The sequence below is a fragment of the Festucalex cinctus genome, chromosome 17 (genome assembly GCF_051991245.1).
Source record: "Festucalex cinctus isolate MCC-2025b chromosome 17, RoL_Fcin_1.0, whole genome shotgun sequence".
Lineage (NCBI taxonomy): Eukaryota > Metazoa > Chordata > Actinopteri > Syngnathiformes > Syngnathidae > Festucalex > Festucalex cinctus.
The window spans coordinates 12,446,221-12,464,425 of record NC_135427.1 but is presented as its reverse complement, the minus strand read 5'-3'; the positions used below and the strand labels follow the sequence as shown (position 1 = coordinate 12,464,425).

General features: G+C 39.0%; 3 protein-coding genes across 3 annotated transcripts; 1 reads left to right on the top strand and 2 right to left on the bottom strand.

Moving 5' to 3' along the window:
- Nucleotides 1-950: 950 nt before the first annotated feature.
- Nucleotides 951-2,997, bottom strand: pigf (phosphatidylinositol glycan anchor biosynthesis, class F). Its single transcript, XM_077503527.1, has 5 exons — nucleotides 2,615-2,997; nucleotides 2,248-2,339; nucleotides 2,005-2,121; nucleotides 1,632-1,740; nucleotides 951-1,219 (listed from the first exon to the last, which is right to left on the bottom strand). Exons 1-5 carry the CDS (start codon nucleotides 2,840-2,842, stop codon nucleotides 1,106-1,108), a joined length of 660 nt encoding a protein of 219 aa, XP_077359653.1. The 5' UTR covers nucleotides 2,843-2,997; the 3' UTR covers nucleotides 951-1,105.
- A 223-nt stretch (nucleotides 2,998-3,220) lies between these two features.
- Nucleotides 3,221-7,771, top strand: cript (cysteine-rich PDZ-binding protein). The gene is made up of 5 exons (XM_077503528.1): nucleotides 3,221-3,387; nucleotides 3,579-3,644; nucleotides 5,101-5,155; nucleotides 5,938-6,041; nucleotides 7,591-7,771. Exons 1-5 carry the CDS (start codon nucleotides 3,372-3,374, stop codon nucleotides 7,653-7,655), a joined length of 306 nt encoding a protein of 101 aa, XP_077359654.1. The 5' UTR covers nucleotides 3,221-3,371; the 3' UTR covers nucleotides 7,656-7,771.
- Nucleotides 7,772-8,863: 1,092 nt separating this feature from the next.
- gch2 (GTP cyclohydrolase 2) lies at nucleotides 8,864-15,924 on the bottom strand. The gene is made up of 6 exons (XM_077501833.1): nucleotides 15,411-15,924; nucleotides 13,651-13,760; nucleotides 13,464-13,519; nucleotides 12,259-12,290; nucleotides 9,650-9,734; nucleotides 8,864-9,582 (listed from the first exon to the last, which is right to left on the bottom strand). The coding sequence occupies exons 1-6, from the start codon at nucleotides 15,700-15,702 to the stop codon at nucleotides 9,456-9,458; spliced, it is 702 nt and encodes a 233-aa protein (XP_077357959.1). The 5' UTR covers nucleotides 15,703-15,924; the 3' UTR covers nucleotides 8,864-9,455.
- Between the last annotated feature and the right edge of the window lie 2,281 nt (nucleotides 15,925-18,205).

Genomic DNA, 18,205 nt, shown 5'->3' with positions numbered 1-18,205 from the left:
CTCGCCCCCGGAACATAATGAATAAATAACGTTCTCCCACATGCAACGAGGCACTGGAGACGCCTTTCCATAAATCCATCAGACGTAAGGCTAACACCTTTATGTGTTCACGTTCCTAAAAATACACCTGATGGAGCAATCAGCATGAGGTCAGATTACTAGTAGTTGGTGGACATGTTGAGGCATGGCAGAAGTGGACTGATGATTGATATTGGCATACAGTTGGAATAAGGGTTCAAACATTGGGGCAAAATGGACAGATGCACCCAAGTGGAAAGGTTCCATGAAGCGCCATCACGCATGACATGAACAATTCTTAAAGTGCAGTTTCAAGCCAATGCTCAAGTTTCACATTATGGGTTCAAACCTGTGTTCGGATTTATTTTTTTTTTGTCACGGTTACATTTCAAGTACTGTATGTGTTAGGGTTTGAAATGCACGTTCTTAAAAATGAAAAGCCAACATGCTGGGCCAAGGAAAAGAGGATGGGGCGTTTTTTTTGCTTTTTTTTTTTTTTTTTTTTTTTATAAAGAAAAGAACAGCATTCATCACAGCACCCTCAGATGCTACGAAGTAACAGAATCCTCAATTTGCCTCTTGAGCAGCCAATCAGAACCGATTGCTTAGAAATATTGCTGTAGAATAATTACACTAATTATTACTAAGCTTTTACCATAACATCTGAATATTTTGTTTCTTTTTCGGCTTTTTTTTAAAAATTTGTTTATACTATTTAATGATTGTGTATTATGTGAATGTTGGTTTTGTTACAATCTAATCTTCCTGACAGGATGAAGTATATACGCATTAGTGTTATGTGGGCTCCCTCTAGTGGTACATGGAAAATACTAACAGGTTTGTATTGACCGTTCACATTTACATGTTAGGTGTATTTATTTTTTTAAATATGCAATGAATTTTATTTGAGTCAGTAACGTAGAAAATACAACTAAAAGCAACACTTTTTATTCATATAAAAATGACAGTACAAAACCATGTGGCTCATATTACAGTGGCATCATCCTCATTATCAGGATTCTAAATAAATAGCAGGAAAAGGTGAAAGAAATACAGAGGCTCCGTTTGGGAAAATTAGGCTGGTCCATCATTTACACTTGTATGTGAGCTGCTTACGATGGTAGTGAATCCACGCCGGCGCCACCACCAGGCCTGTCAGGTAGCCCAACATGGCGCCCAGGCTGCAAGATATAGGCCAAGCCTGGGGGGGGGGACAGCAACGATAAGGTAGCAAGAAGACGGTGGTGATGTTTTGATCATGATCTCATCTATTACGGTAACTGAAAAACGTTATTTGCAATATATGAAGTACTCGGTGATAACTCTAATTTGAGGTATGACTCAGTGTGGTTTGTTGCAACTTCATTTTTTGACGTTCACGTTCCTAATGGTCAAAATGATGTTTTCTGACTTATGCCATCATATGCAATACTGTGTAATTAACAATCTGGAAATCCCTCTCCGGATCCTTAATTTGAGATATGACTCCATGTGGATATTCTCTTGCCATGACACCATCACAGGACAAAAGTAACGTGATCCAGAAAGTCTTCATCAAGACCTTTAAATTTGTGTGGTGTGACTCGATGAGGGTTTGTCTTGCAAGTGCTAACCTGCCAAGGACTATTCCAGTCCAGAGGTATTGGGAAAGCTCCAACCCAGACGCCCAACACCGTCAAGGTCACCGTGATCTGGAGGCAAGTGTCCCAGACAGACATTGCTCTGCAAAGTAAAAGACAGATATGTTGCTTTTTTTTTTTTTTTTTTTAAATAAACAAGGGGTCTAAATAAAGTGATACCTTGGCTTAAAAGCCAACTCCACTTTCCCCAATGAATGAAATGGTGGATTGCTACCGGAAAACCTGAAGCTCATGCCTAGGCTAGTTAGTTATAATTTTGCTGCCAACACAAAGCCCCAACAAATAAAGACAAATTGGCCAAGTGACGCCTTGTTAAAAAAAACAAAAAAACAACATCTTGATATACCCATGGCGACTGAAGACTCTGATCCAAGCCTGAACGTTTGGTCCCAGCATGCATAGACACCGAAGTGTGGTGAGCGAGGACAAGAGTACGGCCAGAGAGAAGGTCTCCAAAGCCGAGCTGAAATATAAAAAAAAATTGTGTCATTGTACAGAGTAAAGTACAATCAACTTGTTTACTTCTATTTTTTAGTTTTGTTCAGGTAATGATGGTTGTGCTTTTTTTTTTTTTTTCCAAGCTACTCACTCAATCAGGGGAGCTCCGTAGAGAACCACCACTGTGTGGAAGAACAAGCAGGACAGAAAGAAGTACAAACAGGAACGAAACAACCTGGACAGCTGCACAAAGAATGGAAAATCATTTTTTAAATGTCCAATAATCAAATTTTCACTGGATGGCAGTCTGACGAAAGCAGGAGTCATTGGCCCAGCAGTATGTGCGGCGGAGTTAGGGCTTCTGCACTGTATGAAACAGATTTGCCAATTACATCATGGCAAGTTTGTAAATTCTTGAACATTTGTGCATTTTGATGAAAGCATTCCGTTGTTTTGAAGAAGAAAAAAAATCGCAATACCTTTCCCTAATATACAGTCCCAACCGTGTGTCTTCTAACCTTATATCCCAGCGTGTGCTTCCTGGTCGGCGGCGAGATGCCGAGGAGCCAGAAGATGGCGACGCTGACTGCGGAGACGGCCCCGGACACCGAGTAGATCCACAGCAGGTGGGTGTCATACACAGAGAAACCCGGTACAACGATCGCAGGCACAACGGTGGCCGCGAGCATCGAGGCGGCGATAATAGCGTGAGTGCTCGCCATGGCTCGGATCTCGTGGTCCCACATGGCGCTTGATGGCACAAAATTACAATTAGAAGCTTAAAGTTGAGAATAAAGCGCGACCAAGCACGGGCGAAACGTTCATCTACAGTTGTGCATCACTTCCGTAAATATGGAGTTGCAGGTACTTCCGCCAGCCAATCACAGTTCAGACGTTTCACCAATCTGATGAGCAGACCGGAAGTTCATGTCGTTGGCGTCTTCAAGAACCGGTATTTTACGACCATACAGCTGATGTGTGTGTTTCTTATAATTTAGTGAAAATAAACATTGGCTTAATTACAAAAGATACGAAATACAAATTGCTTTTAAACTTGAATCGGATGTTGTTATCGTTAGAATTGACACAGCTGGCAACCAATCACGTTTCAAAATCTCACGACATTTCACCAATCAAGAGTGACGTCATTAATACCGGAAGTTTACAAATATAGCACTTTCAGCTAGCTAGTGTTGTAAAAGAGTAGGCCAACAGCGAGTTAGTGGTTTATTTTCATTAATTTAAAGCAAGCACCGCCACAAGTAAGACGGGAATATGGTCTGTGAAAAGTGTAAGTTCACGATAAACGGCTGTTTGTGTTAAAATGTGAGCCAAATGTTTGTTTTTCCCCAAACGTACTGCCCTCGTAAGCTAACACGGCTAACTGTTGGCTCAAAAATGTGCTGTTTGACGTACTAAAAATCGCAATTTAACTCTGTCATATCAGCGCGTGTGAGTTGTTGTTGTGTATGTTTGTCTTAGGCGAGAAGAAGCTTGGTAGAGTCATCACCCCTGACACTTGGAAGGACGGAGCACGGAACACGATAGGTAAGAAAGATGAAGGTTATACGTTCATAAAATGGCTGGAGATTTTGGTAAAAAATGTATATATCTTCTCGCCATTTATATACATTAGCTAGGTGTGGAAAATATGTGATCCGCTAGGGTTGGGACTTCTCCAAGAGTGGATCAGAATTATGGGTTAGCCACCCGGAGTTGACAAGCTTGGTGGTATATATATATATATATATATATATATATATATATATATATATATATATATATATATATATATATCTCTCCACCCGTTTTGAGTTCAATTTTCTCAATAAGCAGCCCCGGTGTAAGCCATGTCTTGCACCAAACAGCCATCAGAATATCTGCAGTGATTAATTGTTACCTCTTGTATGAAGTTGGGAAGGGTTGCAAAAGTACCTCGAAAAGCCTTCCTTGATGAACAGGGTTCTACGATAGGTTTTTATAATTTTCTAGTTTTTCAATAGGAGAACTCCACACCAAAAATTTATAGCTGAAGAAGCCCTGAAGTCAAGTTGCGATTGCGAGTCAATTACTGTGCTTTGTAAAAATACCATTCTATCTCAAATCACTCACCAAGTCTCAGGTGAAACTATCAAAGTTCAGCTGTACACATTAAAATGAAGAATGAAATAACCAAGTTGGGTGCACTTAAATCATCAAAAGCTGTTAAATCTTATGGCTGTTTTCCACACTTGGTTGCACCATGCTCATCCAAATATGTCATAGGTGCCCAACTAAAAGAAACGCATTGTATTCCTTCCATCCACAGCGTGACACACACGTCACTTCATTTTCCACACAGATGCTCCCGAGTTATGTGGATGGCAGGGGAATATTGCCTTGAAATAAAAAACAGATTTATGTTCAGAACGAAAATACAAATGACAATGCCATTCAAAACAACCTTTTCTGATTTTTCTTTTGTATTGAAATTAGAGATTGACATACATTAAAGGGACACCAGTTATTTAGCCCATTATAGCAATAAAAAGTTAATAGTTTGTCTATAATTAATTTGATATTTTCATTATTTTTCACATACAATTAGTACCTTTAAAAACACATTTTGCAAGTTGCTGTCGACTGAAAATGACATCACAAGGGCTCAGATAACCAATCATAGCTCACCTGTTTTCTAGGTTTGGTCATGTGACATTCACAAGCTGAGCTGTGATTGGTTTCCTGAGCTCTTGTGATGTCATTTTCAGTCGACAGCAAGTTGCAAAAGTTGTTTTAAAGGTACTAATTGTACGTGAAAAATAATGAAAATATCAAATTTATTATAGGCAAAATATTAATGTTTGACTGCCAAAAATGGCTAAATAAGTAAAGTATCCCTTTAAAGGCCCTTGTCTAATAAAGAAAGTGATTTGTCACCATCTTGTGGTATCTACGTGCAATTACAATCATTTTGGAAGGTGGTTTATTGCACTGCAGTGTGAAATATTTCCCTTCTTTGTTCCAGAGAGCGGCGGCCGCAAGCGCAACGAAAACAAACTGCTGACTTCAAAGAAAGCCAGGTGAGCATCAGGTCAACAATGCTGTATCTTTAGGAATGGGAAAGTAAATGATTGTTTACACCCAGGTACTCATACACCGCCGATGTCACACGCCACTCCCCATGACCCGCCTGGTAAAGGCACAAACACTACAAAATAGTATTTTGTGGACATTTTATGCTTGCATTTTTTTTTTTTCAAATAAGATTTTTGTAAGTGTAATAGCAACTACATTTTTTTTAAAATGTTTTTTTCTATTTCACAGATTTTTTTTTCACCTTTTGCAGGATGGGTCTGGAATGTGAATAAAGTGAGGGTGCACAACAAATGCAGAAAGTTCAGCACTGTTGCTACCTCGTCTGCAACTGCTGAATATTTTTAGTATTGGTTATCTCGTAAATTAAAAAAGTAATGAGAAGAAAACAGATTTTTAACATTTTAAACAGCAGTACCAATAGAAAATATGCATAATACAGAAATTTTGAGGTTCACCAACCTCACATTTGACACAGCAGTATCTGCGTGACTCAATCTTTGAAGCTTTAAAAGGCGGGCAAAAATGATCACTGCGAGGTTTTGAGGCAGAGATTTGGGTTTGACCTTTTTTTTTTGTAATAGTTATTCAACTTATTTGATTCATCATTTCTTAGTAGCTACTCATTCTAAGAGTGGCTGCGCTATAAAGCTGAGCACAAAAACACAGTACTAAATGTGAAGGAGATTCCTAAAGTGTCTGTTCTCACTGGCCAATAACCACGCATTCTCCCATCTCACCGTGATCCCCCCCAAACCCCCCCATTCAGGTTCGACCCGTACAGTAAGACGGGTTTCGCCACATGTCGCATCTGCAAGAGCTCCGTCCATCAGTCGGGATCTCATTACTGCCAAGGCTGCGCTTACAAGAAAGGTTGGACTTCATCCATTTATTTTTTTTGTCTGTGGGAGAATAATTTTTGGTCTTAATGCATTACGCACGCCTTTGGCCACATTTTGGTCTGAATAGAAAATGACATTTTCAAACCACAATATCCCCTTTTTTCTCCTTGTGAAAAAATTGTAATGTTAACAGTAGGGATGAGCATGATAATTGTCTTTGATCGATTGTGCGGAGCTAATTGTCTATTAGTCATGTCTTGGAATGATTTTTTTTTTCTCTCACATGGGGCTTTTCAGCATGTTGCAGCGTCATGAAAGAAAAGGCCGTAAAAATAAAAACATGCCAGAGAATGAATAAACATGGCATTTAAAAAATTGGGAAAAGGTCAAGAAGTTACTGGGAAGCACAATGGTCCTTTTTTTCCTTGAGCGCTGGATTGATTTGTAGCGTGAAGCTGCTAAGTAATGTCCCAAAGCAACTGAGGCTGAATGGGTCGCGCTAAATGTACAAGATTTCCCCTTTTAAAAAAGAATATTGGAAAGTTCCCTTTAAAAATATAATATTGAAAAACATTTCTGACAAGGAAATGCGATCGAGCTGTAATTTCAAAATTGCTTCAGATTTACATAAAACCATGCTAATGGATTATCGTTTTGTTTTTGTAGAAGTCCCTAAAAATGAATGAGGTTTTTTTTCTTTCTTTTTCTAACATGATTAAATACAAGGGAAGAGTCCACACCGGCACAAACAGAACAGCTGGTGCAAATTTGCTGGACGGCTGTAAGACGATGCAATTATTTTTCTTTGTTTGCTGATTGGGCGGCACAGTGGATGACTGGTTAGCATGTTTGCCTCTGAGTACTGAGGATGCAAGATCAGGCCAGGCTCCGGCCTTCCTGGGTTAAGTCTGCAAGTTCTCCCTGTGTCTGCGTGGGTCTTCTCCGGGTACTCCGGTCTCCTCCCACATTCGGAAGACATGCATGGCAGGTTAATTGGGTGCTCCGAATTATCCCTAGGTGTGCTTGTGTGTGTGGGTGGCTGTTCGTCTCTGTGTGCCCTGCGATTGGCTGGCAACCAGTTCAGGGTGTCCCCCTGCCCGAAGCCAGCTGGAATAGGCTCCAGCACCCCCCGAGGCCCTTGTGAGGAGCAAGCTGTTAAGATAATGGATGCATGTTTAATGATTTATTTTTTCCTTTCAAGTGAATCAACAGAACAGAGATTTACGCATGCATCCTGGGTGCAACTCAATGAATAGAGTGTCCAAAGTTGAATTGTCGCACAGCCGTAAAACCATCCGAATTTGTGTTTTCCATTTTGTCAATTTAATATAATCAAGAAACTTTTACTGCCCCCCCTTACAAATAACTCAATACAATGAAAGTTTACTCATATCTGAGGGCACATGTCAACTGATCTTGCGGTCACGAGTAATGCCTGTTTGTGTGTGCGCAGTATAAATGAAGACTCGCAACAAATCTGACATTGTAACTGTAACCCAAAAAGAGATTTTACAAAACAACACCCGTGGGCGCCATTTCTACCGTATGCACCCAGCTCACATGCTGTTTTGTCCTCTCAGGAATCTGTGCCATGTGCGGAAAGAAGGTTATCGACACCACCAACTACAAGCAGACGTCTGTGTAACCGACCATGCTGTAGGTCATGCGTTTCTCATCTTTTTCCCCACAATGTCCTCATAAGCCACACTTAAGCACTTGGCTAGAGTGTAATACAATCACAATACAGTCATATTACAAGTGTTCAAGTGTTACCCCAATTGCATTTGGTTGTAGTTGAGCCTTTCAAATTGTTTTTTTTTTTTTGTGTGTGTATCTAATGTGATTTATATTTTTCAGTAAAATCTTCAGTCTAAAAAAAAAAAAAGAGGAAACTATTTCACTTATTTCAAAAACACGTCATTCAATAAAAAAAAATAATCAGTATTTAATAAATTGGTGCTGTCAAAGTTAAAGCATTAACTCATTGAATAATCACCAAAAATAACCGCATAAATCATATATTAACTCAGATTAATCACATGATTAATTTTGACCGCAGATGATTCTTTAGCTTGGCAGTGGATGGTTAACATTAAAGGGATACTTTACTTATTTAGCCATGAATATTTTGCCTATAATAAATTTGATAGTTCATTATTTTTCATGTACAATTAGTACCTTTTAACAGCACATTTTGCAACTTGCTGTCGACTGAAAATGACATCACAAGGGTTCAGGTAACCAATCACAGCTCAGCTTGTGAATGTCACATGACCAAACCTAGAAAACGGGAGAGCTGTGATTGGTTACCTGAGCCCTTGTGATGTCATTTTCAGTCGACAGCAAGTTGTAAATGAAAAATAATGAAAGTATCAAATTAATTATAGACAAAACATTAACTTTTTATTGCTGTAATGGGCTAAATAATTGAAGTATCCCTTTAAAGGTAGCACAGATTGCGTTGAGCAATAAACATAACTACATGCATTAAAGCATTAATATTTACGCATGACATTCAGAATGTTTGTTCATGTCAAAATATAGGGGTAATTTTTTTTTCATTTTGACTTATGCAAGTAGTTAACTGATAAGGAAAAAGAGGAGCTTGTGCGTGTGCAGTCGAGCAAAAAATGTTGAAGACGTCCCCATAACATAAAATGTAGAAAGAGTTAACACATAATAGGTGCTTTTCTAATTTGGCGGGCAAAAACTATTAATAAAATGCCTTTTTAATGAAGTGATTAATTATGATTAATCAAAATTCTAAAATGTGATTAATCTTATTAAAAATGTAATTGTTTGACAGGTCAGAATAAGTCAGTTCCACAAAGAAGTCCGGCGCATTCTGGTAATTGTATTCTTTTTATTAGGCTAAATAATAATCATAATACACGGTGTGTATATATAGGTGGAAAAAAAGAAAAGAAAGCAAAACTCATGATCAGTACAGGGCAGGCCTCTTCTTTCCTCCGGGTCACACAAAAATAACAGTTTATATATCACAAGTACTTTATATGACAAATATGTGGATTACTAATGATGAAGCGAGAGAAGGTTGAAACAGCACCACGTTGCATAAGCACCAATGATATTCCCATCAGGGTAAATCAATAAAAGAATTGCACGTATTATAATGAATACATATAATTAATGTAACAACTTTACATAGTCATATACTTACTAGAAATATAAAATATATATGTATATGGCACTTTGAGATTTCTTTGAAATGTAAAGTGCATTACAAATTAAACTTATTATTATTATTATTAATATTATTAATATAAAATATTTGAGTGGCAAAAAAGGCACTTGGAATCACAGTGATGTTACAAATCATCAAAGCTGCAGCGTGGAAATTCTTCAAGCTTTGGTGTGTGTGTGTGTGTGTGTGTTTTTTTTGTTTTTTGTTTTGGCTCGTTTATGGCTGTGCCTTCACGTCGTCTCAGTGCTGGGTGAGGGACAGGAACTCCTCTCGGGTTTTGGGGTCTTCCAGGTAGACCCCCAACATGGAGCTGGTCACTGTGCGGCTGTTCATCTTCTGCACGCCGCGCATCACCATGCACATGTGTCTACGTGGGCAAAAAGATGGCTGCTAAAACAGGATGTATGCGCGTATGTCGACGCACGTGTACTTACGCCGCCTCAATCACCACGGCGACGCCTCTGGGTTGAAGGGCCTCGGATAACCCGATGGCAATCTGCCTGGTGAGACGCTCTTGAACTGAGGGGAAAAAAGGCAAAAATACAAGCGCGAAGATATCAGTGGATCTATTTGGTAAGTCTCGTGCAGGACTGCCACACCATATTTAGAGGGAATGAGAGGAGCCACTTTGATTGGCTATGAAGTTACGACCATATCTGCAAGCCTGTACTTGACTGCAGAATTACCAACGGCAGGTCTCATCTGCATATGCGCAGGATTTCATGGAAATATATACATATATTACCCCGGGTTTATACCGGTTGCGGTGCGGTTGCGGTGCGTTCCGGCGCGTTCCGGCGACGCAAGCAATTAGATTCCATTCATTCGAATGGTGCAGTTTACCCGCTTGCGGGTGCGTTGCGTGTCGACTGCGTCTCAGCTGCGGCGTGCCGCAGGCCTTCCGCCAGGATAGACCTATTTTCTATTTTTGCTGGACGCCGCAGCGGTAGGCCTCCGGCAAATGGCAAGCTAGCACAAAACACCGAGCGGGACAGGAAGACCGACGCAGTTTCAAAATAAATTTCCGGTTATCTTTCAAGATAAAACACTCACCAGCTCCTATTTCGCAAGCATGCTAGCAAAACGTGATGTGGGCGTAGACGGGCCTGGAGTTAACATGCGAGGTGCTCATTCACGGTTTAGACACCAGCGAACATGGACGAGGCGAGGTTTATAATGGAGGTAGAAAGCCACAAAATAATAAAAGTCCACCTCTCTTTCTGCTTCTCTGTTGAGCACAGACTTTCTGTGTGTTTGTCGTTGTTTTTAATGCCACATGATCGCGTGCGGTCACGCGAGACACGGCGGGAAGTGGTCGGCGACGGAGCTGCCGGACCGCAGCTGTGCGGAGCCGGTGTGGATTGGCAAAAAAATTGACCCGTTCTGAGCACGCAGTCAAGACGCACCGCACCGCAGCCGCACCGCAACCGCAACCGGTGTAAACCCGGGGTTAGGGGTGTCAAAATTAGTGAGTTAATTTAAAGTTCCTTTAAATGCCGCTAATTTTTTAATGCGCGATTAATGAGTGCCCCTTATTGGAAAGCCTGTACTGGGTGAATTACAGTCGCAATGCAGCAGACACGTCCACGTCAAAATTTAATAGTAATAAATTTAATAATAATGCATAATATAGTTGTGGAGACTCGGGTCAAGTTGTATGTTACAATTTTAAAATTGTGCAGAATTTCACAAGTTACTTCCTGTTAAAGATTCGATAGCTCTTAAAATGAAAAGAAGAATGCACTGAACTGTCACCAGTGTCTTACAAATGCAATTATGTCATCTCGTGGCAGGAAAATGGCCAATAATAAATCAATATTACTCGTTTTTTTTATTTTTTTTTAAAGTATGGCACATCTTTTTAATTTTAACTCAATTTTATGAATTATTAAGTAATTACTGTATCAATGACTAAAAGATGCAGCCATATTTCTATTAGTTTAACATTCTTTCCGCTTTTATGTTCACGTGAGTATGAAAACTTGGGAAAAAATATTATTGTACATTTAAAATAGATATAAAATTTGCAATTAATCGTGAGTTAACTATTGGTCATTACGATGAAAAATTTTAATTGCCTGACACCCCTATATATATATATATATATATATATATATATGTATATATATATACTGTATATATATATTGTATATATATATATACTGTGTATATATATATATATATATATATATATATATACTGTATATATATATATATATATATATATATATATATATATATATATATACTGTATATATATATATATATATATATATACTGTATATATAAAATTATCAAGTTTTTTTGCAGAGCAGTTTTGCAAATCAATGTCTTCATTTGAGGTGCAACTTTCTAACGTGGAGCATTTATTTTTGCAGGTTAATCCCACGCACCTTAAGTAAGTGCTTTTTTAAACGACAATAATATGGCAATATAACAAATGAACAATTTAATTTTTATTTGTTTTTGAAATAGGTCAACGGTTTTCATTTCTTAAATTCACGTTGTAGCATGTAAAAAAAACATATATATACTATAATATAATTTTAATAACATTTATTGTGCAGACCTCAAGTCAAAACCAAAACTCTGTGGTGAAACATTGATGATATAATAAATATTTTACACTATATTAATATAGACCACTCCTGTAATTAATTTCTGGTTCCGGTTCTGTTACACGAGTCCAGACATTTTTTATTTTCTGTTCAAAGTTGGATACGCTCTGCTTTAACATGGCTCCAGCCAGTCTTCTGTGAAAAGTGGACCCGACGCCACAAGCGCTTAATTCCGCTGTTAAATGCTTTAACCCATTTCAGTGTTAGATTATCTTAGCAATTATCATGGCTTCTCCCTTCACCAGAATGCTACTTGTGAGAAACGCAGCTCATCAGGGAGGTGATGATCTCTGGCTGAAACTGCGGCGCAAAACGATTTATTTCGAGCCTTGTATTATATTTTGGAATATATAAGATTGTATTCAAAACTCAATGTTCTTCTTTGGGGAGGGATTGCAAAACATGGTGTTGGTATTGTGTCTCACCTTGAAGCCTTCGACTGTAGATCTCCACAATCCTGCAACAAAAAGAACTTTTTACTCATTGCATTCAAAAAATTTTCACCCTAATGGCCTATACTGTTGTCTCACCTTGGTCTTAATTCCTGCTGTTGTTCTGTTTTTTTTTTTTTTTTCCCCCTGTCGAACTTTTCCTGTTTTCCTTGTAATAGAACATTTCTATGAGGCCATATTAGAGCCATATATATATATATATATATATATATATATATATATTTATTTTTTAAGAGAGGGAGGTAATATTCCGAGAAAGAACCCACAAATTTACAAGGAAAACCTTGAATATTTGCGACATTGTAAATTAGCAAATTTGCGAGAGAACCCCCCACAAATTTACAAGCAAATAGTTGAATAGTTGCAACATTACAAAGTGAGAAATTTGGCAGAAATAAACTCACAAATTTATAAGAAAATACTCGAATATTTGTGACATTATAAAGCGAGAAATTTGCCAGAAAAACAAATCACAAATTTATGAGAAAATACTTGAATATTTGCAACATTATAATGTGAGAAATTTGCCTGAAAAAAACCCCTCATAAATTCATGAGGAAATACTTGCATATTTGCCACATCGTAAAATGGCAATTTGTGAGGGAAAATACAAATTTACGAGAAATAAAATTGCTGATTTGATTTGTCGTCATCACACAAATTTGCCACTTTATGCCGCAGTTTATTTCTCGTAAATTTGTTTTTTTTCTTGCAAATTTACCACTATATAATGTCACAAATATTTTAGTTTTTTTCTTGTAATGTTTTTTTTTCTCGGCATATTACCCCGCTCTCAGAAAATGTATACATTTATATGTGGCCCTAATATTCTGTCATACATTTCATATTGTTTGTTTTTTTCTGTATGTTGAATAGTGAGTTCACAAAAAATGACTCCAGTCTGTCTGCTGAAGAAGATAGTGAAAGATGGAGGTGCGATGAGAAATTATTTTTTTATTATTATTTTAGCACATTCTGACGCCTGACCCTTGATCGCAGCCGACCTCCCTGCACTGGACTGGGCTGTGATGACAAGCGCTGGTTCCCACGGGGAGTTTTGTAGTTCGACGTAGTGCTTAGACTCTAAAGCCCCACAGGTCAATGCAGTGAAATAACAGAAGAACGCGCTGGGCACTAACGCGGCAATCGCACAAGCACAATGTGTGTGTTTTGATCACCTCGCCAGCTTGCTCAGCCCCACCACTTTCTTGTTGGGAATATACCCGATGTGGACCTATGAAGACAAAAGACAGGGAGAAAAAAAAAAAATCCGTCGGCGTCATCTGACTTCCAATGCGTAACCAAACACAAGGTGCCGCCTGCTTGTTGTCATCTGATCGCCGATCCCGAGGGAATTCAACTCACTTGGCCGAAAAAGGGCACCAGATGATGCTCGCACAGGGAGAACATGTCGATGCCCTTCACGATCACCATCTCGTCGTGGTCCTCGTCAAAAATGGCGTCGTTCAGCACATCTGGCGGGACATCAAGATTGCGTTTTAGCAATACGTCAACTTTTTCTTTTGTTGGTATACTTATTTTAATTTATTGTACGTAATTATGATTCGCTACAGTTGAACCTTAACCTCACATGTAAGAATTGCTTACCTCAATGGTGATGACAGGCTGTGCGTTTCGTACTTTAAGTTGCCAGAAGTACGTTTAATAATTGATTCATTTAGCGACTCAGATTGCATTATCGATCAAATTACTTATCGATTGTCTTCCGGTGGAGTAATGAAATAAAGCAAATGATACTCGGGACTGGAACTGGTAAGAATGTAGCAATTGAATAGTTTGATTAAGCTTGGGTTGATTAGTTATGCCTGGCACAAAGATGACATCGTAGAAACACGTCATGGATGCAAAAAGGAATCCATGAATGGAATCCATCCAACCATCCATTTTCTGAACCGCTTATTCCTCACAAGGGTCGCCAGCCAATCGCAGGGCAAACAGAGACGAACAACCATCCACACGCACAAGCACACCTAGGGACAATTCGGAGTGCCCAATTAACCTGTCATGCATGTCCTTGGGATGTGGGAGGAGACGGGAGTACCCGGAGAAGACCCACACAGGCACGGGGAGAACATGCAAACTCCAACCATAAGGCCGGAGCCTGGACTCGAACCCGAGTCCTCAGTACTGGGAGGTGGACCTGCTAACTACTCCGTGCCGCCCATGAATGGAATCGTCATGCAAAATAATTCCTAAAAATCGAACTGCTGGGAATTTTCATTCTCATCCCTAATCGACAGTCAGTATTATATAAAAACTCACTTCAACAGCATAAAACTTTGCACTTGTTGATCATCAGAAGCTGTTCAGAATCAGTCATATGACAAAAATCATTGAATCAGATGTGCTAAAATTTGGAATTATAGCAATATATTTGAGTAGAAATTGAGAAAACGTAGTGCAGCATAATTTCTCTTAAATAGCAAATATTGCAATACAGTTCCGTTTAAATGAGAAATGGTGCCACATATTTTATTGTACTAAATACTACATTACGATTAACCTAAAACATGATTTTTTTTTTTATTATATTATTATTTTTTATTATTATTATGTGTGCCCTGCGTTTGGCTGGCAACCAGTTCAGGGTGTACCCCGCCTACTGCCCAAAGCCAGCTGAGATAGGCTCCAGCACCCCCCCCCCCCCCCCGCGACCCTTGTGAGGAGCAAGCGGTTCAGAAAATGGGTGGATGGATATATATATATATATATATATATATATATATATATATATATATATATATGCATGGGAAATACTGTAATAATGTGCATGAACTGGAAATGGTACTGTATTGCGCATCTTTATATGGGAAATAGTGTAATTAAATGTGACATAGCCTATACATAACACATATTAAGAAAGAATACCATAATCATACAATATTAATCCTTAGATTGGAAATGTTGCAATATTGTTGATTTTACAGAAAATGTGAAATAGTGCAATATAGTGAGAACTAGTGCAGCACAATAAAATAATGCAATATTATTGATATTAAAAAGTGAAATGATGCAACCTAAATGCGCTGTTAATAACTGTGTGATGTTGAATTGAAAATACGACAATACAGTAATTGTTGGCGTAAATGCGAATTTGTGCTCACCGTCCACGGTTTCGTGGTAGCCTTTGGTGAAGAACTGCATGGCTTTGGCGGCGCGCAGCGGCGTGCGCAGCAGCCCCTGGCGGTCGGGGTCCTCCCCGAGCTCCCGCAGGATGCTCGTGTAGGCGGCCTGCAGGGCGGGCAGCCGGCACCGGTCCTCCGCCTCCTTGCGGGAGCCCTCGTGGAGCTTGCGGTGCGCCACCGCCTTCTTGGCGCTCAGCTCCGGGAAGCCGTTGCTGCAGTGGAACTCCTCCGAGTCGACGTCGCTCGCGTTCCCGTTGCAGTTACCGTTCATGATGATGATGATGATGCTGATGGTGATGAAGATGATGGAGTGTTGCGTTTCGCTGCTGTACTTCCACGTCGTTAGTCGTTTATATAAAGCAACCGATTACTCGGGGGCATCAGTGGCGTCCGTCATCACTTAACCCAAACTGCATCCGTCACGTTGCCCGATTTACTCCCATTCCCTGCCCCATCCCTTGACGCGGGTGTTGTCATCGATCTGTATTGATTAGTCTTGTAGATTATTGTCGCTCACTACTTCCCAGGAACGCGCACACGCGCGCGCGCACAAATCCACATGACTTCGCGTGGAAACGTGCAAATCCATTGACATTTTATTTATATAGGCCTAGCACTTTTCATACATTCAAATGCAACACAACATGCTTTACCGAGCAAAACGGGCAATAAAAATAGCAAGAAAATATAAATGCTTCCATAGGCTATCGCAAATTTGAAATATTGACCAATGGCCCACATGTCACACTGAATTATTGACATAACCTATGTACAGTAGCCTACATATGTCATTCAAAAAATTGTATGTGATCTCAGAACACTTATCTGTACTTTAAACTGTGTAGGCTACTGTTGGCATTTTAAGGAAACACAATTTCTCACTCAGATACTAAGGAAATTGTACCATATAGTTTTGGAAGAAAATTGGAGATATGAGCAGACCCACAAAACGTCTCAAGAAGAAACAGGAAGTCTGCAAACTTTATAGGGTAACTTTGGTTATTTATTCCTGGAGTCTTTCAAAAGGGAACTCGTCTTAAATTATGTTTGATTGCTATACCTAATTTAAACCAGCCTCCGGAGTCAGTAAACACAACAATTGGTTGACATATCCATCATGAGCACACCCACAAAAAGTTTCAAACAAAACATGCCCATTTCAATTTTTCTGCGTCGACGCATCTTTCCTTGAAATAACCACCACGTTTTTTATTTTTACGTGATTGACTTCATGATGGCCTTTTTGCTCGAGTCTTACCAAACATCACCCGGCAAAGGAGAGTTTGTTCTCCATAACAATTATCAGACATGTGACCTGCTTTAATAGTTAATAGAAATATTTTGTAACTTAAAAAAAAGGTACACTACACACCAATTATGATGAGGAACTGAATGACCTAAACCAAAAGATATAACGGTGTAAAACCACACTCTGGGAAAATTGCACTGATGATTATGAAGGCTCAGTTAGTAGATTAGCCCAATTTTGCCCATGTGATAGCATAAATTATGCTAGCATCATTATTAATGATACAATTTCCTCATTGTTTTGTTGACAGATTTCAATAACACTTGGTCTATTGTAAGCTATAGAATGAGGTTGTTTTTTTGTTTTGTTTTTTTTTTGCTTTCAATGCTTTACAATGTTTTTCATTGTGCTTGTAATTTACCACACTGAGGGCAAATCATTTTTTGCAGCATGAGACTGAGCACCTGATATGATGATACAGTAAATGATTATAGTTCACGTAGCCCATAGGCAGTATCTTGTTTTGAAATGATTTGGTCAGAACCACCAAAAAACCCAAAATGTGTCACAGTACTGCCTATGGGATAAATTATGTTGTGGCAGCGGTAGTGAATTTGTATGGAATCAACACGTCCTGCTTATGGATATTCTCATTCATCTAGGTTATTTCTTTCTCGGGGCATCGAATCGTTCCCAATGAGACTGCTCTAGTTTGACCTTTTGCCCTCTCATCCGAGTAGAGCTGTCAAAATTAGTTGATTAATTGACAAATATTTTAGAATCGAGTAAGCCTTTGACGCCATTTCATTTGGCGCAATTTAAAGTTCACCAAATCTTCTGATTTCAGCATATCAAATGTAACCGTTGACGGATTTCTGTAGTCCTTCATGAAAGAAGACTGATTATCTTCTGTGTTTAAAATAAAACATTTGCAAACATCTGTTTTTACTTTGGAAAACAATGACCGCTTAAACATAACACGCTGGTAGAATACTACAACATCAATCATCCTTTTTTTTTTTTTTTTTTAATCATTACACGAATAAGAAATATGAAATAAACACCGATCAAGGAAAACGCTATTGTAATACACTATAATGCAAAATTAAATGGTTCCGATTAATCGATTGAATAATTGATAGATTAATCGATTCTAAAAGTATTCGATAGTGACAGCACTACATCCGATAAATTTTCATCAGGACAGACCAAACTGAACGACTTTGAGCTGACTTTTACACCAATTTGGAGGGGCACCCCACCCCCATGAATGGTATCAGCCTTTTGTGATGTGCACACTGAGTGACCTCGAATCAAAGGCCTTGACGAGGGCTTTCCAAAACTGTAGTTGTTTTCTCCACAGAGTCGCAAATGATGACGCAGTTAACCGGAAAAAACAAGCCATTCAAAATTCTCATGTGTTTGCCGTTTCAAATGCGTTCCTTTACAAAAGTGTTCCCATGGAGATTTGTTGTGGCGTCATGAAGCCTATATGGTCGCACCCATCACATGCTCCTCCACGCCA

Excerpts from the sequence above, each read along its gene's own strand:
- gch2 (XM_077501833.1), bottom strand. The coding sequence starts at position 15,702 with ATGAACGGTAACTGCAACGGGAACGCGAGCGACGTCGACTCGGAGGAG. Across the intron at positions 13,520-13,650 it reads TGGTGCCCTTTTTCGGCCAA|GTCCACATCGGGTATATTCC; the intron begins GTGAGTTGAATT and ends TTGTCTTCATAG. Across the intron at positions 9,583-9,649 it reads GCCGTGGTGATTGAGGCGGC|ACACATGTGCATGGTGATGC; the intron begins GTAAGTACACGT and ends TTGCCCACGTAG.
- cript (XM_077503528.1), top strand. Across the intron at positions 5,156-5,937 it reads CTGACTTCAAAGAAAGCCAG|GTTCGACCCGTACAGTAAGA; the intron begins GTGAGCATCAGG and ends CCCCCCATTCAG. Across the intron at positions 6,042-7,590 it reads AGGCTGCGCTTACAAGAAAG|GAATCTGTGCCATGTGCGGA; the intron begins GTTGGACTTCAT and ends TTGTCCTCTCAG.
- pigf (XM_077503527.1), bottom strand. The coding sequence starts at position 2,842 with ATGTGGGACCACGAGATCCGAGCCATGGCGAGCACTCACGCTATTATC. Across the intron at positions 1,741-2,004 it reads AGAGTCTTCAGTCGCCATGG|AGCAATGTCTGTCTGGGACA; the intron begins GTATATCAAGAT and ends TTTACTTTGCAG. Across the intron at positions 1,220-1,631 it reads ACTGGAATAGTCCTTGGCAG|GCTTGGCCTATATCTTGCAG; the intron begins GTTAGCACTTGC and ends CCCCCCCCCCAG.